The sequence below is a fragment of the Vitis vinifera genome, chromosome 13 (assembly GCF_030704535.1).
Source record: "Vitis vinifera cultivar Pinot Noir 40024 chromosome 13, ASM3070453v1".
Lineage (NCBI taxonomy): Eukaryota > Viridiplantae > Streptophyta > Magnoliopsida > Vitales > Vitaceae > Vitis > Vitis vinifera.
Genome location: NC_081817.1, coordinates 28,022,735 through 28,040,502, shown reverse-complemented (window position 1 = coordinate 28,040,502; position 17,768 = coordinate 28,022,735). Strand labels below are relative to the sequence as shown.

The window sequence follows — 17,768 nt, the reverse complement described above, 5'->3', positions numbered from 1 at the left end:
ATAATCAAACAAGTGAAAAATATTATATTTTTTTCCTTACCTTTTTCTTTCCTTCTATTTTTCCTCCCAATTTTCTTTCTCTCGCATTTTTCGGGAACCAAACAGAGCCTTAGGGTTTAAAGAATTTCAGGTTTTTTCACATCAGTTTCCATGCTACTTCTTGTTCTTCTTGTCTCTTTAGGGAGTTCTATGGTTCTACTTCTGAAGGGAACCTTTGCATTCCATTTGTTGAAGAATAAGGAGAATCATTTCTCAAAGCAGGTGTTCTTTGTCTTGTTTTATAGTATTCATGATTTTTTTATATTGATTGATTTAATATAAGCATATGGAGTGGTGCATTTCAATGTTGATGGCTACAAGATGTATGAAGTTTTTGATGTGAAAGTGCAAGGGTGATGATCACTTCTGCTAAAGATCCCTGTGAAATTCAGATGGCAATCAAATGTCCGAAAATGAAAAGCGTTTTTGATACTCTCCTCTCCTTTCACTGAATGGCTGATTTTGTATATGGTTTGTTTGAGGGTAAATTTCACCCATTTCCCCCCGAATGACACATTGGAGTTACATGTGATAACAACTTGGTATGTTAACATTTCTTTGAGTCAACATGTTTTAAAGAAAACCATTAGGAGTTTGAACATAAACTAATACTATATAACAAAAATGTAATTTTTGAAAGCATTATCTATCGAATAATTGTAAAAAATTTTACTATAAATGATTCTCTAGATTATTTAAAAATAACTTAAAAAAATTTACAAAACACCAAGTTTTTGTATGAAGGCACTTCCAAACAATTTAAACGGGAGATGGTCTCTTGGTAATTGTGATGATTTCCATCAAAAACCTATCTTTATTCCACTAAGCACAGCACATTCAATTCAACAAGAATCTAAAACCGAGAACTCTGGAAGGGTAAGTCAGCTTGCAAAACATCAAAAGAAAACCCACAATTCTAAGGAACCAAAATCAGATTATCAAGGGATGAAAAGGGCATCAGCTCAATCACAGATATCCCACACTATCTTTCTTTTGATTCTAAAAACCGTATGCGATTTGAAGGTCTGCTGTCATTTAACCAAAATCAAATTTGCCCTTTTGATGGGACGAAAAATTTCAACAATTACAGAGGCTCCTGTCTATGGTAGTACCAAAAAACAAAATTGTCCTATAGTTTGTGAGAAATGTTAAACCTCAGCACCCATCTAACAGTCAGCTCAGTGGTCACTGGGCATTTGCTTGATGATATCAGAATCACCTGCAACATACAAATATTAAAAAAAAAAAAAAAAACAAAGTGCAATTGGTTACCCTTGCCATATGCTTAATTGGTAAAGCAAATCAGTCCAGCATGGTGAAATATAAGGCTTACCTGGATCAACAATGCTCAGGCAAGAGACCTGGAAATACTTGCCACATGCTGTTCCCAGATCAACATTATCTACATTGCATGAGAGAGGGAAGAGATATAAGCTATGCATATCAAACCATCCAACTAGGGGTATATGTGGGGGGCATGGCAGAATAGAACATAATAATTTATAAAACCTAAAGCAGAGAAAATGTAACAGGAATTTTGAGAACACAAGCTAGATGCAACACAGGACCTCTTTGCATTTAAGCTCTTTTTTATTAGCAAAAACCTGATATCACTTCGACCAACTTCTTATCATATATCAAAATTTCTCATATTTGGTAGGCAAAGATGAGTCTTTTGGTAGATAAATATGGAGCTAAAGAAATATCCTGTGCTATACTATGACTTATCGAGTTGTGGAACTTCAACAATCTATAGATTTTTGTCCCTCTTGAGAGAAATACATGGCATTTGTGCTTAGGATTTGTCTGCATACAGATAGCTTTGTCAGTGGAGAAATAAAAGAAACAGAATTAAAAAAGAATCTGGGTACTAAGAAACTTTTGCACAACATAAATGAGCTTTTCTTTCACAAGTCAAGAGTTATAATGCTACAGTGACATACAACAAACAATAATCAATCATTAATTAAAAAAAGAAAGCATGTGGTTTCAGTAACTACATGATAATTGTAAATCATGTGTTTGGATTTAAATTAGATTCAACCACAATCCCAAAACACATACATATCAACCATAAAGACATTAAAAGAGGAGCAAAACAATTCCCATAAAAAACAGATAAAAATTCAGAGCTGTTTCCCTGATTCTTTGAGACCTACCAAAGTAACAATTTTACCATTTTAAGATACTCAAACTTAGTAACCGCTAGATCAAACTTAGCACTCCTCCTATCAACTCATCACTTTTAGATCTTTTACATAAAGATCCATTGAAACAAAAGGTATGAAATGAGAACTAAGGAGTAGTAATGATCATTATTTAATCATAGCACACATTGGATTTCAATCATACATAGAAAGCTCAACATGCTTTTATTTGGCTAAGAATGTCGGACAAATCCTTTACTCTGAAGCTATGTAGTCTGTCATCAATATTCTAAAGGACCAGCCTGAATAAATAACACAGTTTGCATCCAAGCTGAATAGACTAGAATCTATGAAACTAACTTCACACCCATGGATCCCTTGGGAAGTAAACCAAAGATCAGCTTCACACAAGTCGGTGTATTGAGCAAATTCAACTCACAATCTTATAGCTTTATATGTTGCAAACAAACCACCATTTGCATGCAATTCCAGCCATGCTGTCCAAGTTAAAATGAAAAGAACATTTTCTTCTGTGTAACTAAATGGAGACTATCATGCTCATACATGTCTCTATGGAACATTCGACAAAATTGGATCCATGAGTGAAAAAGATCTGCAACTAGAAAACATACAAATTGGGAAATGCAATACCTGCTGTGCTTTTGAAATATTTCATTCAACTTAAACTTCTGACATTGTGGAAAGGCACATCCATTCCTTTCAAATTTACTACCTTCCACCTATCAAAGTCTGGTAACCCAGAAACATACTGAATCATGCTCGAAATTCATGGCTTTAATTTGATGCATTTCACCATTCATTGGGTTTTCAATGATCATAACATTTAGAATAAGAACCAGGCTCCATATCACAACCTCAAGCCACAAGGGGGTTTAAGTGAAATAGGGTGTGAACCATCTAAGAAAATAGTGAAATGTGTTATACCTACCACCAGAGTGAACCATAAGACAACAAACCCAGGCAAAGGCAACTTGGAAAGAGCCACGAAGTTTATTAAGACCATCCCAATGATGAAATATTTAGTAATCTGAATGTATGCATGGAATTTGTGAAAATTTGGTGCTCCCTTTTGCAAGCTTTATTGCAGTGGTTGAGGAAACCATAGTTTCATGCCAGGTTGATACTAGGCATTTTGAGGGATGCTGATCAATTTTTGAACTTTTTATTTTTTATTTTTAAATTTTTTTAAGAAAAATGATTTGAATTCATGCAATTTTACTGTGGTGTGGAGATATTATTTATGGATAAAAATTTATAAAGAGGATTTTTCAAATTTTGAAGAATACAAGCAAATATTTGAAAATAAGATTAAAGGGCATTTTAAGAATATTTGGGTACCAAGGTCCAAGACGCTTAATTTACTTAGATTATGTGAATTTGATTTATGGATAAAAATTATCATTTGACTTTTAAATGATCTCTAATTGTTTATAAGAAACTTGACTTTTAAAGGGAAACTAGACAAAATTTATAAAGAAATTTTGAAAAGTTAAAAAATCATGCCAAGTGCTTATAAGAAAAATATTTGATGGGTAATTTTTTTCAATTTTTTTTTTTAAATGCTTTCATTAAAAGCACTTTGGATAGAAAATTTGATGAAATATATTCTTAATCCAATTTAAATCCTAATTTCAAAAGATGCTAGTATTTTATTTTGTAGGATAGTGTTTTTTTTAAAAAAAATAATCTTTATAAATACATTTTCATTTGAAAACCTTTTGGGAAAGTTGTGCTCTGGGCTTCCCATCCCAACGTAATAGCATTTTTGAAACCCAACAATGGGAAATATGAGAATTAACTTTTAACATCAAAAGTTTTATCATTTTTGTGTATTCTGAGTCGGCTCCATTTGTTGTGCCTAAATTGCCCCTTCGTTTCTCCAACTTAGCATCCTCAACATCATTTTAACCTCCATATCACCCTCTCTCATTTGGAAGCTTTCTCTCATCTTTTTTCATTCCTGAAAACCTAAAATCTCTAATTTCAGTTTAGAAATCCAAATCCAAAACTCCAAGACGGTGTCAAAATGCTCCTTTAGGCTCGTCTAGGAGTCATGGGAGTCCAAGAAAATCTGGGAAAAATGAAATGGAGCTCGGGTGGAGAGAATGGCCGGATACCCAAAAATTGATACCCTAACCTCCAAATGTGTCCTTGACTCGCAAATCCGTGTCCAAGATAGCTTTATCAACAATAAATAACACCAAACATCTCTCATAGACCATTAAATCGGTGAAGCCCTTGAAGAACTAGAGGAAATGATGCATAAAATGAAGCACGGAAGACTCTTAAAGTATTGTGTCCCGACAAACCGGTCGACCGATCCTCGATTGGACCTCGACCGGTGACTATACCTGAGGTACTATCTTAATAGCCCTTAGGTACGACCTTAATCTACCTTAAGTACCACCTTAACTGACCTTAGGTAATACCTTAGTTAAACTTAGGTATTACCTGTGTAAAGCCTCAAAACTTCATTTGTGGATATTACTTACTTTATTTGTGACCTTTAGAACATGTTATTTTGTGATTAATTAGTGTGATCAGTTGGTTTAACTTTGATATTTTGGTAAATGTACTTTAAGTACTACCTTAATAGCCTTAAAATACTACCTTAATCGACCTTAGGTACTACCTAAGTAAAACTTGAGTACTACCTATCTGAAGTCTCAGAACTTCATTTGTGGATATTACTTACTTCATTTGTGACCTTTAGAGCACGTCATTATGTGATTAATTAGTGTAGTCAATTGGTTCACCCTTTGTATTTTGGTAACTATACCTTAGGTACCACTTTAATAGCCTTAAGGTACTACCTTAATATACCTTAAGTACTACCTTAATCGACCTAGGTACTAATTAAGTAAAACTTGGGTACTACATATCTGAAGCCTCGTAACCTCATTTGTGGATATTACTTACTTCATTCTCGACCCGGAAGGGGTAACTGGTCGATCGGTTTTATGTCTAAAATTGAAAAGGACACCAACCGGCTCCTAGACAATTGAATGAGCTTAACTAAGGTAGTACCTAATATTGGTTAAGGTAGTACCTAAGGAGATTAAAGTAGTACCTAAGGTATAGTCACCAAAATATCAAAGGTGAGCCAATTGACCACACTAATTAATCACATAATGACGTGCTTTAAGGGTCACAAATGAAGTAAGTAATATCCACAAATGAAGTTCAAAGACTTCAGATAGGTAGTACCCAAGTTTTACTTAAGTAGTATCTAAGGTGGTTAAGGTAGTACCTAAGGTAGATTAAGGTAAGGCTATTAAGGTAGTACCTAAGGTACAATCACCAAAATATCAAAGGTGAACCAATCGACCACACTAATTAATCACATAATGACGTGCTCTAAGGGTCACAAATGAAGTAAGTAATATCCACAGATGAAGTTTCAAGACTTCAGATAGGTATTACTCAAGTTTTACTTAGGTAATACCTGAGGTACAGTCACCAAAATACCAAAGTTGAACCAAGCTGATCACACTAATTAATCACAAAATGACATGCTCTAAAGGTCACAAATGAAGTAAGTAATATCCACAAATGAAGTTTTAAGGCTTCACACAGGTAATATCTAAGTTTAACTAAGGTAGTACCTAAGGTCAGTTAAGATAGTACTTAAGGTAATTAAGGTCGTACCTAAGGGCTATTAAGGTAGTACCTAAAGTACAGTCATCGATCGAAGATTGGTCAATCAATTCGTCGAGACCCAATACTTTAAGAGTCTCCCGCACTTTATTTTCTGCACCATTTCCTTTGATTCTTCAAGGGCTTCGTCGATTTAATGGTCTAGGAGAGATGTTTGGTGCTATTTCTTGCTGATAGAGGTATCTTAGACACAAATTTGTGAGTCTATGACACATTTGAAGATTAGGGTTTCAGTTTTCGGGTACCCACTCTCTCCACCCGAGCTCCATTTCGTTTTTCTCGGATTCTCTTAGATTCCCATGGCTCCTAGATGAGTTGAAAGATGTATTTTGACATCGTCTTGGAGTTTTGGATTTGGGTTTCTGAAGTGAAATGAGAGATTTTGGGTTTTCAGGAGTGAAAGAAGATGAGAGAAAGCTTCCAAATGAGAGCGGGCGATATAGAGGTTGGGATGATGCTGAGCTAGAGAAACGAAGGGGCAATTTGGGCATAGAAGATGGAGTCGACTCAGAGTGTACAAAAATGATAAAACTTTTCATATTAAAAGTTGATTCTCATATTTCCCATTGTTGGGTTTTGAAAATGTTATTATGTTGGGATGGGAAGCCCAAAACACAACTTTCACTAACCTTTTCCCTAGTTCATACCTATATCCATCTTGTATAATTTTTATAAATACATTTTCATCTGATAACTTTTTCCCCTCATGTTTTAAAATATTTATAAAGATATTTCTAATAATTTTTGTTTTTCTATAAGAAAATCTAATATTATGATAACACATAAAGAGATATGCTATATAATATTTTTATATAAAAATAATCTATTCTAATTAGGAATTTTAGACACTTATTTATTAATTTTGTTTTATTATTAAAATATCTTTAAAAAGTTGAAACGTAGCTTTAAAAATTACCGTTTTATATCAACTTGATAACTAATTATATATTTTAACTCTTTGATACATTGTTTATATTTTATAACTTTGAAATAATTGTTCTTTTTATCATAAGACTTCATTTTTTAGCTTTTTGTTTAATACACTTTAAGAACCGTCTAAACCCTAATTGGCCATGAACTTAATGTAAGTTGTAAACTCTCAACCTAAACTTGTAGGTTAGATATTCATGAATAGGTTCAATTGGAATTATCATTATAACCTTAACTAGCATTCCGTTTGGTGGTAATTCTAGGAAATGCTTCTAATATTTTTAACATTTTAAATTTTTTATTGTTTAAGTATTAAAAGAGCTAAAAACATTTTGTAAAATCATCAACATGTATGCTCTAAGAGTGCGTCTAAGAGTGATTTTGGAAAGCATTTTTAATATTTCTAACACTTGAATGATAAAAATTTTCAAATATTAGAAATATTAAAAGCGCTTCCTATAATCACTACCAAACAAGTTCTAAGAGTGCATTTGTAGTGATTTTAGAAAATGTTTTTAATCTTTTTAATATTCAAATGATAAAAATTTTCAAGTGTTAAAAATGTTAAAAATGTTTCCTAAGATTACTATCAAACGAACTCAAATGTATTTGATAGTGATTTTAAGAAACGTTTCTAATATTTTAAACACTCGAAAAATTTTAAGTATTAGAAATATTATAAATGCTTTCTAAAATCACTGACAAACATACTCTAAATTATAACTCTAATACCCATGCATTTGAAAGAGAGGAGACATTCCATAAAATTGAAACTCGAGACCCACCTTTCAAAACTAAACAAAGCCTGATTGGGAGCGATTTTAAGAGGTTAAAAATGCTTTCTAATATTTGGAAACATTTTCTTATGGAATGTATAAGTGCTTGAGAAGCTTTTAAAAATCATTTTTAAAAATGTACATGATTAATCACTTGACATCATTCATGAACAATTACTTGAAAAATAATTCTTCAAAAATCTTTGTTTTTTTTAGCATATATAATTTTTCTAAAAGACGTTTCTAACAAGTACTAAAAATTAGAAGTGCGTCAATTAGAATCACTTCGAAACAGACTCTAAATATAGAAACTCCGCCACTCTTAAATTTACATGCAATGCAATTTTTAGAATGCTAAAGTCAATGAAGTGAAAACCATACCTTTGGAGAATGATATAGACTCTATATAATGCTATTATTCAAAAAAAAGAAAAAAAAAATATCCTTTCATAAGTAGCCATAATTATTACTATAACAACATATTGATTCGGTTCATTAGATGATATGATAAATACATGGATACATTATTTGTATGCTACATGCATTCCTTACATGGCAGTCTATGATTTCTTCTTCAAAGTTTTGCTTGTTCTTTGAGTTGCTCCTGAGTCAGAAAACCCGAGTTCAAGTCAGAAGCAGAAAATAAACAGTAGAACACTAAATCTTGAGACAATTAATTAATAAGAACTTTGATACCATATTAAACTATCATTTTATTTTTTTGAAAGGTTAAACTTTACGGAGCTAGGAGTAAGTATACTCACCTCTGTGACAAAGAAGGCATGAAAACCGTATGGAACTCTATTGGGTAGTTCAACAATGGCAACAGGATCGGGCGACATCGTTTTTGCATTGATTACATTCACGTATGATTTTCTGCATTATGAGAATGAAAAATATAAGAAGGTTCGAAGACTGTTTTCAAAAACATTGTTTTTAGAAACAAAATTCTGTTTAAGAGCTCAAATATGAAAAACAGTTTTTTTGGCCTATTCTCCGTGAAAGACATTATACACTACTAAACAATATAAAAATTTACGGTCTTTTTTGTTGTATTTTCAATTGTTTCTCAGAATACTCTATAAAAATTAGCTGAAAACATATATGTTCCATAAAATCACCTTATTTTCAGAACTAAAATTTGTCAAAAATATTTTGAAATTGGAAAAATGTACTCAGTCTAAATAACAGAAAACTGTTTTCATAAATCGTTTTCAAACAAGTTCACCTTGTCTCAAATTTTGGAATATAAACAAATAGATGGTTTAGTGGCTAATGACTATCAACATATTCATAAACGATTAGAACAAGAGGGTGAGAAGGGAGACAAATACCCGGTTTTCTCGTCATGGACGAAGAATATCAAGTAGCCATCATCTTCTTCAGAGGTGATACCGGGCTCACGAGGGACAAAGACAGCTTCTGAACCAAATCTACCGACCCCCAAGTCAAAAATGCCTTGAACGTTCCCTCCAACTTCAAGCTTTGATTTTCCGGTGTCGGGTTCAGCATGCAGATCAAACTTGATAATGCCCGCCACCTTGGCTATGCTGTCCAGTATGGCTATGCTGTCCAGTATGGTTCCATATACATATCGTTGTTTCCTATATTTGCATGGAGGATAATTAATACATAAAATGCTCATGTAAGCTGACCCAGAGAAAAAGATGAAAATTGAATGGAACAAACTACAGTACAGCGATTAAAGTCCTGTTTGGGTAGCTTCTTAAACTCATTCACTTGTTTTTCTTGTCTATATTAATAATAGGTACTTTGAATATGCATAAGTTTCTATACGATTACGAGTATATTTGATCCTCTCTCGTATTTTTTCATGATAAATCAAATATAAGAAATCATTTTCCTTAATATTTTCTTTTCAAATATAACAAAAATCAACCAGACAAAAAAAAGTAATTATTTATACTTTTATGACTACGATTAAAAACAGAGGTTAAAGTCATCCCAGACAGGCCTTCAATAGTTTGAAAACTTTACACCATCATTCAAAATATCATATGAAAAAAGAAAAAAGAAAAAAAAAAGGTAAAAGAGAAAACATTTTAAAAGAGGGTTATGAAAAATATGCTAATATTATGTTTGGCTATTTCTCATTCGCTCCTAAATATCGGCTTCTTAGCAGAATTTAAGTATCTCTTTACACATACAGCAACCCAGAATTCTGCCAAAATACTGACAAACAGAGTTCATGCATACCTGCCAGTGTAGCTCTCATTCACCCTTGGAAAATCCACAGAAGATGCTGATAGTTTTCTCTGTGACGCAATACCCGTTTTCATGTTGAATCTCATCTCATACCTGATAAGAAATATCAACAATCAGGAACACTTTGGAGAAACAAAGACCAGCAATATACTCATCAAATTGGTAAAAGCAATACTCTTACAGCTCATTTGCAAAATTTTCAAGCTTTTCTTTAACATTCCTGCCAACCAGGTCTAAATCTGGATTTTCAAGGCGGCAGGTGATTAAAACAACTTCGTCCTCCTCCTCCCAAGCATTGGCTAGTGCAAGGAAGCCATGGAAAAGGTCAGAATGAACACTGCAAAAGTTCTAAGTGGGCTATGCGGCTCCCCATCCCGAAGCACACAGCCAAATTTTTACTAAATATTGTAAAAATCTGAATAGCTTTTGGAAAATAAACAATGTTTTCAGATAACTTTGATACAATGCCATATTCAACTGTAGACTGCTAAAACCAAGGTTGAGCTTTGTATCTAATAGAAAATATTTCCTAGATCCTCTTGTAGTATGAGAAAGTGCTTTCTGTGGCATGTCAGTCATGAGATCTTGTATAAAATCTACTAGTATATTGTCCAAACCTACACAATCTAATATCAGAAATTTCATATCCACCCAGGGATTTTTCTTGTTCTCCTAGATATAGTCTGGCCCTGTTTATTGCAATTGGTTCTGTTAATGATTAAGATTCTAGGCAATGAGCAATGACAAGGAATTAACATTAGAACCCCAAAAAACCTTCTCATGTACTGGCTAAGTATGTTGACAGCACCAGATTTGCCATCTAAACTTTATCAATGTGCAGATATTATGATTATTAGGCTATGGGTGAACTTGAACCTAGGAAACTGGATAACTTTAGAGGAGATTGTTGTTTTTTTTTTATAGATTTAGAGGAGATTGTCGTTTGCAGAATTGAAATGGAGATGAAAGCAAAGTGGGCACACCATTATGGAATATGAAGCAATTTGGAAGCTCAAACCATTTAATGTGGAGCTCATTCTTTGCATATCGAGGAAGTACACCAAAACGAGCCTTTTTAGTTGCATCAAATGTGAATATTAGCTTTTTTTCTTTCACCATTTCCTGCAAATTGAAATATCATGAATTAATCAAGCTGAATGAGATGTGATCAGTTTGATGCATCAGATTGAAGTCAGAAATCAGAGCATGACAGTAACCATTATGCTTATTATAGAATGCCACCGCTAGCCTTTCTTTTTACATAAAGCAACACATTGATCTTCATAAGCAAATCATCCATGCCAACATCTCACTAGTTTAAACTACAATTATTGATTAAACTTTTGACACTACAATTTCAATTAAGATTGGAAATTACTGCAAGAGTTTATGAACTCCAACTCAAAAACTAGACTTGATACACAAGGATTTGAACTTTGGGCTTCACTGCCTATTAGTAAGGATACTTCCAGATTTTGCATTATTGTCTTTCCTATGGGTAACCATGGGTCTAATGCCCCCCAAACCCCCATCGTCTTACCTAAAACCACTTGGTATCGGGAAAAGCAAAGGAAATTTAGTTGAATTTTCAGAGACGTGCATTAGTTCTCAAGCACAAACAAGCCCTCTGAGTTTGCATGGGTAACATTTAGGGGCAGCCCCCACTCCTCTCCACCAGCTTCAGATAACTGGAGTAACTGGACATATATTTTAACACTTCAGTTCCATATTCATCTCAGGTCAGACCTGCTAGCCCTGATTTCCTAGCCACATAAATGTGCTCAGGAGTTTATTTCGGTTCCTTAGTTGAATTTGATTTATTTACACTTTTTTTATGTTTAATGCAGACAGCATTGGTATTATTGTAGCATAAATATACAACATTGCTCTAGCGAGTACTCACACAAGTGTAGCAAGTCACTGTTCACACCGTATACCTTGACTGCAACAAACCCCTATTTCTTTGAATGATTTGAGGCCTAAGAACAGAATTGAAGGTCTTCAAAAACCAAAGGATTCAGAAAGGAATTTGAATTCCATATATCTCAAATATACAAAAGCAATTCCAATTCAATACAGCCAACTGCTGACCCAGTTTCATTTTGGCTCACACAAGTCTTAATTATGCAGATTTGTCCACCTTTTGAAAAACCACACTCAATGAGCATTTTCCAATGTTCTTATCTTCTCTGAGATGATTTTTAGTTAATTTGGAATAATAATTTTTAGAAATTTTTTATTGCAGACAAATTCAATCATAACATCAAAGGTGTACTGTACCATGTGAGAATTTCAAACTAAAAGAAATCAAATAATAACCTTACCTTTGGTCTGAAGTACAAAGGAAGATCCATGAAAATTGCATAATTCTCAGTAATGGCAAAATCATGCATCATGATAGGATCTGAAATTGTTATCGGCACTGGCTCATGCATGAAACCATCCTTCGAGATAACTCTGTATGTAATATAAGGAGGTGTATGTGAATAGCCAAAGGTAAACATTTCACCTGCATGCAAGGGTTTAACTACTCAGAAGGAATTGATTTACACTATAGTATGATCAAATTTCTTTGTTAAGGATGGGCTTTTACCAGTGAAGGGGTCGACCTTTGGATGAGCAGTGAAGGAATGGGTCAATCTCTTATCATAATCCAGCAACCCCAGGGTTTGCAGATCTCCATCTTCCAAAACTTTTAGGACATCTTCATAAAGCCAGAATAAAATTTTGAGTTCCACAATAGACACAGGTAATGATAATTTTACAGTTCTCATTTATCTCTTGCAGGAAAGTGAAAAGCCTAACAATTTCATCATGTCGTGGCATGACCAGAGATACCAAAAAAACAAAACGGCAAAACAAAACCCTTCATTGAGACATGGAGATAGAACACTTGATGCTTCACTTCATTGAACATTTTGATTAATAGTCAATTTGGAGAACATGCATGCTTTTCAAAAGTGAAAATGGAGAGAGGATATAAGCTTACAAGGTTTATCAACCTCCGAAAGTGCCAAAAGCTTACCATGGTGATACACTAGAGCTGTATTACCTGGAAGAAGAAGTTAAACAGTCAACCCTTTTCTCTAATACGTTTTCCTACTTACATGACAACCAAATTAATACAAGACACTTTCTTTAGGAACTGTAGCAGGTGACTTCTCCTACTGGAATGAGTTCTTGCAAAAGGTGCACAATCGTACACAATCTTAAAGCCTACCTGTCCCAGTTCCATATGAAACATCCAATATTTTCAATTTTGCTCTCAGCATTTGCATGTTAACCATAAGCAATCCAAACAGGCCCTTAAGATCACCAAACTGCAAATAACAAAACAAAAACCCAAGATAATAGAATCTCAGAAATAACATTTGCACCATAGGCTAACCTACTTTTTTTCAAGTTTAAAATTTAGAACTAACTTTTCTTCTTCATTAATTATCATATATTCTCGCAAATCAATTAATATTTACTCCTCTTATGGCATTATAGACTATATATTTTCCTTCTCTTATGATTTTTGCTCAATTTCAACTTCACCCTCTATCTTAATTTGTTACATCCTCTTGACCTTGAAATTAATCCACAGGCATAATTCTCCTATAAGGTACCAATATTTTTCATTTATAGAAACAAATCTTATTTCATTTGGATGACACTTCTCTAATTCATATAGTGTTCACCAAGAACTTTAACTGAAGAATCAAATCCATGATCAAAAACCATAGAGGAGCAAGCCTGGCAAGAGAAAATGTTATTCCCCAGCCAGAAGAAGGAAAAAATTTATGCAGTTCACTGCCTACCCTCGTGAATTTTGCTCCTCCAAAATACTCTTCTTGTTTAAGACGTGATGTTCTAACATAACGTGAGACATATGTAGCTTTTCCATCTTTGATGCGCAAACCATGAATCATGCTGCATAGTTGAAGAAACAATAAAAAGCCGTAGTTACTTTAGAAAAAGTTAACAGTGAATTCCAGTAAGGTTTCTAAGCAATCTTGAGACTCTCCAAGACGGAAAATAATAAGGAAGGCCGTCAAAATACATAATAAGATATTTGAAAAGCAAACATTGGATTAACAGATTAATTTTCGCTGCTGAAAACAAAATTAAAATTCACCAAGATCAACTCCTTGTTTAAGTTTATATTCTTTAAGAACATAATGATCTTTCAATAGGATGCTACATAATCTAGGAACCAATCAGAAAATTTCAAATGCCACAGGGAGATCATATCATCACATTTTGTTGTATGTTTTTTCTATTACTAAGATTATGCCCTAGTCTAGCAAATACTTCTCAACCAGAAAGAAGTCAGAACTTTCTCTTCTCTCACAGCTAGTAGACATAGTATTCCCCCAGAGCACCCAGATAATTGAGCATATTCCCTGATAGTCCACAGCCAGTTTTAAATTATTTAATTAATGTCTTTTATTCAAAGCACTGGGTCTTGCATGTATTAGTCTCTTGATTTCACAAAATTCCAATTTAGTAGCAGGACAGTTGCAGTCTCAGAGATGATAAATATATTGATTATGAGTAAATATCCTCATGATTAAGCAGCATACCCAAGGAAGATCTCCATCTTCAGTATGTTATCACCACTCAGACTTAAAATTATAGGATATTCATATTAATGGGATTTATATCTTTTTTGATATGACTCACGTTTAATAGTCATATGCTAAGGCGAAGACTAAGATGAGACAAATAAATTTCATCTTGAATAATAACTTGATCCAGCGACTCCACATAGATAGACTAGTAACAAGTTCAGCATTGAATGTTAGAACAGGAACTATACACAAGCTCCTACATGCCTATGAAGTATAAATTTTAAACCTTGGTCAAGCAGCTAGGACATGTTCAGGCACAGGAAGAATCTCAAAGAGAGGGAAATCATGAAAAAAAAATGTAGATATTTCTACCTACCAAAGAACTGAATAATTTTAAGAAAAACAATACTATAGCTTTTGGAACAAAAATATCAGTTTTGTCTTCATTGGATAAGAGATCCAGCATGCAGAGAGACACTGAAGCTAGTCCACAATGGGACCAAATGAAATATTGAAGTCAAAACAGTTAAAATTCCTTCATGGACTACATTGCATTTCAGTTGTGAATGAAGGAAAAACACCCACCCATCTCCATCAAACCTGCACAGAGAAAAAAGGGATCAGCACAGTTGTCATCGGGTTGATAACTAACATTTCATTTGCAAGAATAGCCTGAAACAAGTAAAAAACAAAAGTATACATGATTGGGATGAAGGTAAATTAAAAATTTAACATTTTTTAAGCAAACCAACTGAGTATAATCACCCCACCAAAAACCATGTCAAGCTCTATTAGAAATAGTTCGACATAAAGACAAAGGGCGTACCAATGATATCCAGCCACAGGGGAAAACTTAGGGTTGGGGCCAACCCTGACAAACTCTCCATTCAGGCACTCCTGTAAGCAATATTTCCAATTTCAAATCAATTTAGCAGAGGATGAATGGCTAGACTTACAGTATCCAAGGGGAAAAAAAAATCAAACTATTGGCAATTTTGACAGGAAATAAAATTAGCAGATTTACAATGAGTATTTAAGCAATTGGGATTCATCATAATCATTAAAGATAAAAGAAAACAAAAGGTTTCGATGGGGTTGCTGTTAGATTTTAGGGAAGGTAAGATCTTATTATGTTTTTCATATTTTGTGGATCTATCTCTAGTCAGCTTGTCCCCCTAGATACATAGCAGTGAACCACACAAACTATGTTATAGTCTTATAGTTTGTTTCTCACTAAATATTTCTCTTGTTCACTCTCACAAAAAATCAAAGATTTTCTGTGGGGGGTAACAGACCCAATTATATACATCAAATGGGTTACATTTCTCACACAAATTTTGGCAGCCATCATGTTCATGAAAAAAAATACACTGGATTCGATAACTGTTACCATGCTTAGAGCTGGCAAATTTACAGCCCATTTGTTAACATTTGGTCGAAAGACAACTCTGATCGAGTAGCACGACACTTGATGAATTTGGAAAATCCCAAATTTTTAAAATTTTAAAATAATTTGTCTGACCTTTGAACAAAATTCTGATTAACTAGGCCAAAGTAACAAACACAAAATTAAAGCAACTCTTTCCTAAATTCAGAATCCAACTTCTTGAAACTGGTTATTCATCCTCTAAACTTTCATACTCCAATTTCTCTTGTCAATTCATATTCAATGACCAATCCAAATTTAAATTTTATGGAGTTTTTGCAAATACTCGGCATATTTCGGAAACAGAGAAAAAATTGCGCATTATATTTATCAAATCAACATGCCATATCTATGTTGCCCAGCATTATACTACTGTCTACATGCTGTTAGTCTATTACATCATTCCCTGACTAATAATGTAATTTACCAAAAAAAAAAACCAAAAAATATTAAATTAAAAAGAGATGCAATAATTCACTATATATGAATTTCCAAGAAATATATCAAGAAAACGAAAACATCCCTATTAAAAAAAGTTAGGGGAAAAAAACACAAGGAATTCAAGCAGCAAAAGAAGAAAAGTTAGCTGAAATTCGAACTACAATTGATTTCTATTAGGCTCCATTCGTTTGGTGAGAAAATGATTTGAATGTAAAATAAATCAAATTTGGTATTTGAGCCTCACTTTTCCTTAAAAATAGACAAAAACCAAAAGTTTCTTTTTTTTTTTCTTTTCTTTTCTCAGCAGCCAAGCACACGCAGCCAAATGTTTTCCCGCAAAAGAAAAACATGGGTTTCGTCAATCTCACCCACCGGAAGATACCCAATGACCGGAAGGTTCTTGCACGGCGGAGTCTCGTCGCGAACCGGAGCGAAGTTTCCAGACAAGTAGTGGAGAGGCTGTGAAGAATCGTACATCAACTTCACTATCAGCTTCTCCAGCCAATCCACCGCCTTCGAAGTGAACCCCTTACTCGGCTTCGGATCCACCACCACTACTCCTGTGCCGCCTTGCTCCTCCTTCTCCGCCATCTTCTCCGGCATTGCCGTCAATCACTGCTCAGTGGTTTGGAGCTTTTATCACCTCCTCGTTCTCTAATCTGCCGCCTGATTGCATCGTCTCATCTAGTGTCCTATATGAATAATTTTTATTTTTTTTAAAATAAAAATGTTAGAATTCCAAAAACTTCTAAATATTGTGATTGCCTTCAAAAACAGTTCCAGACATCATCTAACACAAGAAAATACCTCTTCCCATCTAAGTTCTGCTTAAGGAGTTGTTGCAACTGATCTAACTCCAAGTTTTCCACATCTCTATTAGTTGCAGACTTTATGATATTTCTAACCAGTACTTTTACATCGAAATCGTCCGAAACACAAACCCACATTTTAAGATTAAAATAGCTTACCACCCCTTGGTCGTTGTATACCAACTGAGCAAGGTTGGTCTTGCCTAAGCCGAGTTTTTTATACATTTGAATAGAATTATTTCAATAATATAAATCAACTTGGGGTTGCCGGCCGAGTTTTTTATACATTTGAATAGAATTAATTTTTAATAAATCAATAATAAGTTATATTAAACCATTAAATTGATTTACTAAATACTCTTTAAGTGTCATTTTTAATATTAAATATAATATATTTTTAAATATTGAAGTTCAATGAAATAAACCTTTATCTATACATTATTGCTGGGTTTTTATCGGTGATACTAATTATATGATACAAATTTTATTTTCATCTATTATCATTCTTCAAAGTTTTATTGAAAATTTTCAAATTTGAAATAAGATGAATTTTTTTTTTTTTATATTAATATCTAAAATCCAATTATTAGTATTTGATAGTATCATTAGGGCTAATAACACGTTTATAAAATAATTTTTCTATTTTGGAAGGAAACTTCTTTAAAAGCAATGTTCGTAAAAATAATAGTTAAATTAGGTTTGGAAACTTAGATTTATATATATTTTTTTTCAATATTTTG

At 33.4% G+C, this 17,768-nt stretch overlaps 1 protein-coding gene and 1 long non-coding RNA gene across 2 annotated transcripts; both read right to left on the bottom strand.

The window, feature by feature from the left end:
• Nucleotides 1-953: 953 nt before the first annotated feature.
• On the bottom strand, nucleotides 954-3,635 carry LOC104881310 (uncharacterized). The gene is made up of 2 exons (XR_787346.3): nucleotides 1,373-3,635; nucleotides 954-1,258 (listed from the first exon to the last, which is right to left on the bottom strand). It is a non-coding gene; the product is annotated as an uncharacterized LOC104881310 (long non-coding RNA).
• Nucleotides 3,636-7,966: 4,331 nt separating this feature from the next.
• LOC100249903 (carotenoid 9,10(9',10')-cleavage dioxygenase 1) lies at nucleotides 7,967-17,208 on the bottom strand. Its single transcript, XM_002278592.5, has 15 exons — nucleotides 17,027-17,208; nucleotides 16,592-16,911; nucleotides 15,179-15,249; nucleotides 14,938-14,952; nucleotides 13,600-13,711; nucleotides 13,017-13,116; nucleotides 12,786-12,848; nucleotides 12,390-12,500; nucleotides 12,121-12,305; nucleotides 10,780-10,918; nucleotides 9,978-10,095; nucleotides 9,788-9,889; nucleotides 8,905-9,174; nucleotides 8,335-8,446; nucleotides 7,967-8,174 (listed from the first exon to the last, which is right to left on the bottom strand). Exons 2-15 carry the CDS (start codon nucleotides 16,820-16,822, stop codon nucleotides 8,145-8,147), a joined length of 1,659 nt encoding a protein of 552 aa, XP_002278628.1. The 5' UTR covers nucleotides 16,823-16,911; nucleotides 17,027-17,208; the 3' UTR covers nucleotides 7,967-8,144.
• Nucleotides 17,209-17,768: the final 560 nt, after the last annotated feature.